Source organism: Streptopelia decaocto (genome assembly GCF_964273445.1).
Source record: "Streptopelia decaocto genome assembly, chromosome: 4".
NCBI lineage: Eukaryota > Metazoa > Chordata > Aves > Columbiformes > Columbidae > Streptopelia > Streptopelia decaocto.
In genome coordinates, this window is record NC_138658.1 from 70,264,968 (window position 1) to 70,275,529 (window position 10,562).

At 41.1% G+C, this 10,562-nt stretch overlaps 1 protein-coding gene across 1 annotated transcript; it reads left to right on the forward strand.

Moving 5' to 3' along the window:
• Positions 1 to 799: 799 nt before the first annotated feature.
• On the forward strand, positions 800 to 9,717 carry LOC309438770 (histone RNA hairpin-binding protein-like). The gene is made up of 8 exons (XM_082050602.1): positions 800 to 999; positions 2,072 to 2,203; positions 4,691 to 4,795; positions 5,331 to 5,390; positions 5,648 to 5,779; positions 6,428 to 6,577; positions 7,884 to 7,968; positions 8,707 to 9,717. The coding sequence occupies exons 1-8, from the start codon at positions 956 to 958 to the stop codon at positions 8,821 to 8,823; spliced, it is 825 nt and encodes a 274-aa protein (XP_081906728.1). The 5' UTR covers positions 800 to 955; the 3' UTR covers positions 8,824 to 9,717.
• Positions 9,718 to 10,562: the final 845 nt, after the last annotated feature.

The window sequence follows — 10,562 nt, forward strand, 5'->3', positions numbered from 1 at the left end:
ATGTGCCAAAAACAATTGAATGCCTTTTAAAATATTAATTCTTGCTTGCTTGTGGAGATAAATCACTTTACCTAGAGGTAACTTTACCACCAGTGCCTCTGAAACTGTGATAACAACATCCAGTGCCCAAGAAGCAGCACCGAGGCCAGAAGAAGAAAACGTGGCCTGGTTTGTGTGCATCTCTGTGGAATGTCCCACCAGCCTTCAGTCCAACAGGCCTGTAAAAGTGTTTTTGTTTAACACTGCTTGTGTTCTGCTGTAGGAGTTCTCCAGGTTGTGAAATGTCAGTTTATACCAGATGTCACAGATGAACAGGATCATACTGTCTGTGGAAACATCTGAAAACTCTGCTTACTAAAGCACAGAAGCCTCATAGTGTTACTCAACCTTATTCAATATTCACATGCAATATTATTTAATGTCACTTTATGAAATATAAACTTAGGCTGTAGAGTTGAACTGGCTGTGAAAATATCACATACTTTTCATGGATTAAAGAGCCGTGCCCAGGCCTGCAGTCCGTCATCTTTAAATCCCGGGAATCTATAATTTCCTTTTGTTTTGGCTAATTTTGGCTGGTTTGCACGGGCAGCGCTTTGCTTGCCCGCCCCACAGTCGGCGCGCGCCAAAACCGCGCGCCGCCGCGCTCGATTCTCCCGCCAACACGCCCCGGGGCGGGGCCGGGCGGGGCCGGCAGGAGTGGGCTAAACCATTGCACCAGCCTGGGGGGGAGTCGTAAGTGTCCTCGGGTGTACGTGTACTGGCAGCGCGGGGCTTATTTCCTTCTCCTCCCCCCCTGCGTACCTGTCCCCATGGCGGTACCGGCGCAGGGCGGGGTCAGTCAGCGCCGGCGGGAGCTGCGAAAGGGCCGAGCGGGAAGGCGAGCTGCGCTCTTCGCTGCCCGCTCCAGCCTCGCAGGCCGCTCTGCTCCAGCCCTCCAAGGACACCCCGCGCCATGTCCTTCCGCCAGAGGAGCCCGCACGGCGGCACGCAGAGCAGGTAGGGCCGAGGTGAAGAGCACGGGTACTCGGAGCTCCCTTTCTTCCCGCTGGCGGAGCGGCGGACAGCGCTGGCCCGCCCACGGCTGCCCCCCCTTCCCGTCCGCCCCCGGCTGCCCCCGCTCCTCGGGCCGAGGGTGACGGGAACCGCGGCCCGCGCGCACCTGCGCGCGGTTCCCCCCCCCGCGGCCGTTGCGCGGCCGCCGCTCGGGGTCCGCCATGTTCTCCGCCGGGACAGCCGCTCGCCCCTCGCTGAGGTGCGGGTCCCCCGGCCAAAGCGGGGCCGCCGGGAGGGAAGCGGGGCTGGGAAAAGGGAGTAAATGCCCGGGTCTGCTATTCCGCACACTGTGTGCGCGGGCGGGCGGTGAGGGGCGGGTTGTGGGGCCGCTGATCGCCGAGTCTCCTGAGGGGGGAATCACAGAATGTCAGGGATTGGAAGGGACCTCAAAAGCTCATCCAGTCCAATCCCCCCGCCGGAGCAGGAACACCCAGATGAGGTTACACAGGAAGGTGTCCGGGCAGGTTTTGAATGTCTGCAGAGAAGGAGACTCCACAACCCCCCGGGCACCCTGTTCAGGCTCTGGCACCCTCACTGAGAAGAAGTTTCTTCTCACATTTAAATGGAACCTTTTGTGTTCCAGTTCGTACCCATTGCCCCTTGTCCTATTGTTGGTTGTTACCAGGAAGAGCCTGGCTCCATCCACGTGAGACTCACTCTTTATATATTTATAAACATTAATGAGGTCACCCCTCAGTCTCCTCCAAGCTCCAGAGCCCCAGCTCCCTCAGCCTTTCCTCACACGGGAGATGCTCCACTCCCTTCAGCATCTTTGTTGCCCTGCGCTGGACTCTCTCCAGCAGTTCCCCGTCCTGCTGGAACTGAGGGGCCAGAACTGGACACAATATTCCAGATGCCAAGGAGGAAGAGCCTCTGAGGGACCCCTAAGGCCAGCACCTACTTGTGTCGCTAAGCTCAGTTTTTTTGAAGTAAAATTAATAAATAAGCTGACGTGTCTGTGCGGGGTGATGCTTCAAAGAGGTTAATAAAATAAAGCTCCTGTTTTGTCTGCCAGCCCGCAGCCCCCACCGCGTTGGGCCCACGGGAGGAAACGCGGCGTGGACGGAAAGCGGAGGAAGCACGATGAACCCGAGTCGTCTGTTTTTGATGAAAACAAGTACAAACCTTCCGACAACAGGCTGGACAGGTATGTGATGCTTGCAGTAGAAACAGGTCTTTTGTTCATCAGGAGCTGTTCAGTTGACTGTTGTACTCAGTTTTTCAAGCCCTGCCTATTTATAAATTATTTGTTGTTCATAAATAGCTTGTTTTAAAGGTGGGAAAATATTCTAGTGCAGTGTTCTGATCTTGGAGTCACTTCTTAGGACTAAACATTTTTCATGTCTTTAATTGTATACTTCATCACTTTCTGTCCAATTTCATGCTTCTTTATTGCCATTTGTCACAGAGGAATATCCGCACAAGCCAATTATGTTTGTGGGTATAGGCTGTACATACTGTTGTGGTACAATTAAATGAGATGACAAATTAAAAATTAAAGACTTAAAACTCACCTATCTTCATATTGAAGGCAATACAGACCGTCTTGAAAAATTGTTTAAACATGTCAGCACATGTGCGGTGGAGTCTGCTTCTGAGTTCATTCACTCTGTTCATCCTACTGCTTGCTGCCGTTCTTATCCCTTAGCACATGTAAACTTCAGTTTAGGGAAAATATTTTATAGCCTTGTCTACATTTGAACTATTGATGCCATAATCCCTTTTATCAGTAGATGGGAGTTGTGGCCTGCAGCCCTGTTGGTTGAATCTAGATTTCTAATCTGGAATTACATGGGTGTTACCCTGTAACTACCCGTTTTTCTTTGCCGATAAGAAGCAGAGAAGACACTGGTCAGTGGCTCAAATTGTGATATGCAGTGTAAATTAAATTAATTTCAGGAAGCATGTTTGAGTAGGAGTACAAAGATGAAACTTTACAGACCTTTTCAATCTAAATAAGCAACGCTTTTGTGCGTCTTCAGTATTGAGTTGTTCTTTATGGTTTAGTTTGGGTTCAGCTCTGATTGAAGTAGTTCTCCTGTGCTAAAGCCGCTTTTTGTTTATGCCAATTCAACATTGTCAAAATAAAATTTCAAAATGGGGAAGAGCACCACGATGGAGGCTGCATCGTACAGCAGATTCAGTCTGAGGGGGTGTTACAGCTTTGTTTTCCTGCCTCTGTGGCAGAGTTTGAGCGCAGTTGCAGTCCTAGCGCAGCACCAGAGCTTCTCACCACGTGTGAAATGGCACATGGGGATGAGCGTCTGAAGAAAAACAGCCAAGGTTTGTACGTCTGGCACCGGTACTGTCACGGAGCAAGTTAATCAAGAGAAAACCCCTCCCACTTCTCCCTAATTCTCTGTATACACAGCACAGATACAGAATCAAATAAGCATAAAATAAATTACAACACAGTGTTGAGGAAAAAGCTTAGGTGGTAGGACTAACTGGGTATTTCTGGAATTGTGCTGTTTTCTGCTGTGGGAGAGCAATCATTGAATATGGCCTGTGTTTTCAGCAAAGTTAATCGTTATAAGCAAATGCTAAAAATCCTTGGAGAGCAGGCAGATATTTGCAGAGGGACCTGCACTAGTTGTTATGGATTTTTAGTTCTTCTGAGTTGATGACTGGCTTTCATCTAAAAAGAACTTGTAGTTTGAATTTAACAAAAGCTTCAAAGCCAGTTTGGGAGCTGGGAGCAGGGAGGGAGTTGGAACTGGTTTTAGCACAGATGGATCTAATTCCCTGACTTCAAGGGACTTCTTTGTGCAGAATCCTGGTCAGTCTCCGGAGTGTTTCCAGATCTACTGAAAAAACTCTGGTCTATAGGCTATGGCTTTGAGTGTATATCTTAGGAAAACTGGTCATTGGGGAAGACAGAAACTGGAAAACATATTTAATCATCTGAATGTAGGCATCTGTTGTTGGCTGCAAAGGGATATAAGTTCATTCCCCTGCAACAGTCTGAATCTGCTCAGGATGCAAATGGGCTACAACAAAGTTGTTAAATACCAGTTTGCAAAGTCACAGCAAATCTCTGTTTATTAGCTAAAAATTTATGGTCTCGGCCTTCTCTACTAGATCTATGGAGGGGAAACTCCTGTGTTATTGTGTAATTTTAATAAGCTGTACAATTGAATTCTGTGTTCTAACTTTTGCCTCTGATACAGCTAATAAGGCTGCAATCATGGAAGAATAAATATTTAACTCATTTAGTGTAATGAAAATAAGCAAGTAAATGAGTAAAGAAGGACACCAGCTTAAAGTTACTGAAAGTGTAGGCTAGGTTACATGCTACAGTGGTATGTTTCTATAGGTATCTACAGAAACTTTTTAAGGAAAACAAATGAATTAACAAAAACACCCAAACACACAACCTCAAGGCGGAACTCTCACTGATGCTTGATTTTTCCAATGATGACATTTTAATAGAACAACAAAATATTTTCACAGCCATTGTGAGTGCTGTAAATGAACATGTTAAATAATTATCAGTCTGTGAATGGAGGAGATGCTGGTGGTGGGGTGGGAAATACAATTAAAAAAACTTAATGCAGAAGCTTTTATTTTTTTTTTTATTATTATTATTTATTTTGTTTGGGTTTTTTAGTTTTGTTTTGTTTTTGCTTTCCAGTTTTACAACACCAGAAGGCCCTGGACCTCTTTCCCGGTGTTCAGATTGGGGAACTGCGGTGGAAGAAGATGAAATGAGAACCAGTGTTAACAAAGAAATTGCAAGGTACCCATGGGTGCTTAAGATGAAGTGGGGAAAGAAGGGGAAATGGTAGTTGTCTTGTAGAATCTGTATCGACTTATTTCTAACTTGCCCACTGTATTAAAATCAGACTTAACTTTGTCCTCTTGTCTGCTGCTTTTAGGTCAGCTTTGGTTTAAATCCTGCAGGAATGACAAAGCGTACTCTCAGGAGTGTTGATGTGTATCACTAAATATCTCCCTTTTAGAAGAATCCTTTCCTAAATCTCGTAAATTGGATTACTTTGAATCTCCTTTCACTAATTACTGGGTTTGCATATCATGACTATAAAAAGATTTTTAAGGAAAAGACTTAAGAAAGTCCTCAGTTTCAGTTTTCCCCTAAAAAAAATAATAAATAACAATAACAGCAGTTCCATAGTGGAAAGGTGTTTACAATGTCTAGGCTGACTTCTTCAAGACTGCTGCTTACCTGAGAAATAAAATCAACCATGAGCTATGACAGTGCAGCCTTACATATTCTCTGTGTATATTCTGAATATGGATTTGAATTCTTACAGATATAGAAGAAAACTCCTGATAAATGAATTTTCAAGAGAAAGGAAGTCTTCCTCTGGAAGGTAGGTTAAATCTCTAGCTTAGCTGAGGAAAATTGTGACAATAGGTCTGAGTTTTCACATACACCATTGCTGCTTCTGAAAACGCTTGGTTTGAACTAGTTCATCTAAGCTTGGTCTAACACTGTAATTCAGTAACATCACAAATAAGCATTCATTTAAAAAGTTTTGGCATGTTTCTTTTTAATCTTCTATGTGTGGGTTTGTTTGAGTGCCACTTGTTTTCTAATACTCTCAAATTTACAACGTTTTTTCTTTAGTTCTGATTCAAAGGAGTCCACCGTAACAGTAGAACTTGAGACGGATGAAGTGGTTTTGATGAGAAGACAAAAACAGATAAACTATGGAAAAAACACAATTGCATATGATAGATACATTAAAGAAGTTCCTAGGTGAGCTGCTTTTGTTTCTGGAAAACTAATATTTGATTGTAAGTCATACCTGTTCTTTATAAGCATGTTAACATACTAAACTGGGTATCTGAGTTGTTCAAACAGAAGGCATCTACAAATTAAGCCTTCTAAGACATTTTTTAATGGATAGGTGACACAATCACATGAGATGTGGATTCTTTTTTACTAGTTGGTTCATGAGGAATATACCTTCAAACTTTCTGATGTTGCAGAAATGAAAGTGGAAGTTCTTTCATTTATGCTCATCAGCTAGGAGAAATGAAACTTATTTGCAGTCAGTTTTCTCATTAATAAAAAGACAGAGAGGACTACAGTTGCTCTTACATTTTGAATATGTTATATGCAGAAATTTCATGCTGAAGTTTTTGGACCTAGGATAATCCTTTTTCATTTGACTTGAAGACAGAAAAACTAAAGTGTTCATATGGAAATGACAGTTTTTCATTTGAGAGCTGGAATTGTGCAGTAATATTTTTTCATAAATAATATGATCACTTAGGCCCATTACAACCCAGTAAATTCTGTGGAGCAGGCAATCAGTTTTAACACAAGTCAGTCTTAACAAAGCTATATGATATGTCTGTGTGAAAATTATTAATGAGGTTTTCATGTCTAATATCTGAATAGATGCCACCGTATACCAGGAGTTCATCCCAGAACTCCAAATAAATTTAAGAAGTACAGCCGTAGGTCATGGGACCAGCAAATTAAACTGTGGAAGGTTGCATTGCATTCGTGGGATCCACCTACTGAAGAAGGCTGTGATCTGCAAGAAATGTATGTATTGATTATTCAAGATACCTTTATAGAAATTAATATTTAAAATCTCATGGTAAAAACGCACAAACCCCAAACAAACAAAAAATCAAACCAGCATAGCCCTCTTGAGACAAGTCAGTGATTGCTGAATGTTTTCATTAGTTATTTGTCCACAATTAGTGCTGTTCAGTTCTTTCTCAGTCAAAATATGCAATAGCTTTCTGGACATAGATTTACCCAGTGTCCTTGCTAGGGCATACATATATATCCCTCGTGTCTTTAACGTATGTCTGCTGGGCAAAATCAGAGCTCATTCTGCACTGCTCTATGAAAGAAGATATCAGACCGCTGAGGCAAGCTGGTTGTTTCAGAACAGTCTGCAGATTAATCTGTGGTAGAAGCTGTGCTGGGGAATGCTCATGAATATCGAGCTTGGACCAATACAATGTACAAGAACCTGCTTCATAGCCTTCTCATTAGTTTAAGAACAGCACTATAAATTATATTTTCTTGAGCACAGAGGAGGAAAGAAGTATTGTAAAATCATTTCAGCGTACCATTAAATTAAAATCATGGCCACAAGTGTTCACAGTCCAAGCTGCTGTGGTGTTCTGCTCCAGAAGATGTAGAATAATGCAAGTAGTGACTTTCTTCTATAGAAAGCAATAAAACTGATCACAGAACATCCAAAATAAAACTATGTTACTACAGAATAGAGACAGATTTAACTGTTTCCTCAGGAAGCAGTTCTGTGGTAATAAACTACTGTTTTTCCCTAACAGTGATGATGATTTTAAAACCAACATGGATCAATGACATCTAAAAGCAAAGGCTTAACTTACCTTCCTTTTACTTGTAAATGACCTGAAGGGAGTTAGTATGTCAACCTGAAGCCTGTTTTTACATGTTGCTGTTGAAATACTGGTTTGTCTTCAGATGCTGAGTTCTAGTTTTGTGTATAGTGCCTGCTAAACCTTGTGTTGCAAAACAAATTGATGAAAACCTTGTCTGGAAAAAAAATCCCTTGCTATTCCATAACATTTGTCCTCTTTTGTATTGAGGAATTGTCTGAGTTTTGGGTATTTGTGTCTATCACAAGTTGCAATATTCAGTTTCAAGACTTTAATTTAGACCTTGGCCATTTGGGCTGTTTTAAAGTTGACCTGCTGTTCTGTTTGGTCTCTGCAGTTTGCCACCACTGGCCTTATAATCTGTTGGTAGCTTTGCTCTTGTCTGGCCATCCCTTTCAGAACTGTACCTACAAAGTGCATCTTACTACTAAAAAACTGAATTTAAGTGGTGTTCTTTTAAATTATTTCTACAGTGTTCCTGTTGATCTTGGTGAGATGGAGACAGAATCTGTCAGAAGCAATTCTACTGAATCTCAAACAAGCTCTCAAGATAATGATGTAAGCTTATCTGTCATTTGCATAAATGCTTGTTAATAAGTGGTCCATTACTTAAGATTATATCCAGAGTAGCCTGAATATATGAGAAATTCCATAATTTGCATTGTTTAGGAACTGTTTATAAAGCCAAGCAATTTTTAAATTCAGATGTTTTCCCAGCTATAGCAAATATATCTGTAGCCTGAGTTTAGAGAGTTAGAACTTAAGTGATCATCTCAAATCACAGGTATCTCATTTTTTCATAGCCTGCAAAAGAAAATTTATGTTCAAAGTGTGTCAGTTCTGAACTATGATGTACAGCAGAAATGCTACTTTAGATTGCAATATCTAATGGCAAAATAGGATGTAATTTTCTTGGCGCACTCAGACTTTTTGAAGTAGGCTCTTTTTATATCTAGAAAGCACTTAGTGCAGCTGAGCAGTAACCTTCAGTAAAGATGTAGTAATATTTTTCTTGCTGGATTTGTTTGTCTGAATATTGAATCTGTATAATGGTTTGATGTATATATATATATATATCCTTAAAAGATTTGCAAGTAATCTTAGAATGTGGTTGAATGGGCAGAAGCCTTTATTTAAATCTCTTCAATCTTAAGACTAGCCTTGTGTTTTTGTATGGTCTTCAAAGTGTTTGTAAGCCTCTGCTACGACGTGGTCTAAATGAATTTCAGAAGTGAAATGAATTATTGCATAACTAAACCTGTATTTAACTAATTATTAACTTACTTTGTATTCCAGGATACCTGTTCTGGCACTCCCACTAAAGTTAGACATGTTGACTATGGAGCAGAAGGTGAATTTGACTTGGAAGTGTGTTTGAGTGAACCACTTAAAGATTTTGATACAGTGAGTTAAATAGTCTGTGCAAACTGTTTTAGTTTCAGAGGAAGTTTCTTTTAAATTTGAGAGTTTAGCTTGATTCAGAAACTGTTAATAGTAGGAAAGCTTAAGTAAAGTTGAAGAGTGTTCTCAGAGTTCTGGTTGGTCTACGTATCCTCTGGACCAAATTTATGTAAAAATACCATTAAGTTGTGTGACTTTTTAACTTCTAATTTATGTATAGCAGATTTTTGTATAAAAACTTTCAATAGAAAAAAATATCCAAAGGCAGTGCTATCCTCAAGTAATTACAAATAGTTCAGCAAGATTTTATGGATTTTTATTGTTTTTTATTCCCCTCCCCCCTTTATTGTGTTGCTAATTTCAGTTGTACCCCTGCAGATCAAGAGTGAAGCAGGGGGATATTTTTGAGCACCTATATGTTCCCTTTTCTCTCTGACCTTCACTACAAGGATCTGACTTTGAGAAATACATGTGGTGGCTGAACCACACTGCTGAGTAGTACGTGTAAACTCATCTACTGCAGTTATTTACCATAAGATCAAACTGCTTTACGTTTATTAAAAAAAAATAAGGCAGATTCTTTTTTATTTGCAAAACTGTTTCTGAAGCAATTGGAAATCATATAGTCCCAAAACTGGAGGTCAGTATAGTAAAGCCCAGGCAATAACGCTTTAAGAAGCAGTAGCCTGAATTTGAAATTTGTAAATAGTCATGAGTCATTAATTAGTACAGTCAAGAAAACAATGTGTAGCTAAAGTGCTTGGTTCTTTTTAATTTGGTGATTTAAAATGTAAAACTGTTGTAAATGATAAGATTGTGTACATATTTTCTGCTGAAAGTTGTTGATGTTTCCATTACTTTTGTATGGGATGTCACTGGAAAAATAAATGGAATTTCATTTGCCTATGACTCTTCAATTTCATTTCCTACTAGTGATGTTCTGCGGATAACAAAATGCAGGGAAAGTACTGAAAGCCACATGTCTGAGACTGATTCTGCCGCCAGGCACGGATGTGTGTGTGTTAGCATCCTCCTCTGACTTTGAGTGAGACCTTAAAAACCAGTTACTTGTGTGCAGGCCGCTGGCGTGAGTATTGAGTAAGCCTGTTGTTGACCTTTGGCAGCCTCTGTAGAAGCCGTTTAGTTCAGCAGGTGTCCATGACCTGTTACCAAGGTCTGTTCTCTGGAACAACTGCTACAAGAGCTGGGTGGACACTTGAGTCTGGTTTACTTTTTGTTAAAGTTGCCTCACCCAGCTGTATCTCTAAAATGGAATTTCTGAGAGTTGTAACACTGTCAGGCTCAATGGAGATGCTTAAGCTTTTCAACTCAAGTGAGTATCCCAGCTGTAAGCATGATTACTAGTTATTTAATTTGTCAGGCCGTCTTGAAATCTGGTAGTTTGATCTGATGGGGAAACTTCTAAGGAGAGGCAGAATTAGGGTGGAGCTACACTTTGGTGTTAAGAGCCTTCCTATCACGTATTTTTCCAGAGCAGGCAGCAAAGTGATGGTTTATCTTGCCTACTACCTGGAGTAAGCCCTCTTCCCTCCCTACATTGTTTTTCTCGTCGCACACAACAACAACAATTAAGAACAACCAGGGACAGTGTGGCCAGAAAACGTAATACCTAATTGTAGCTTGAGCTGTGATTTGCTTTGGAACCTTTTTCCTATATCCCCTTGAATAAAAATGGTCATAAGGTCAAGCCAAACTCTTCCATGTGTAATCAGAATAATTTGATGCTTTTA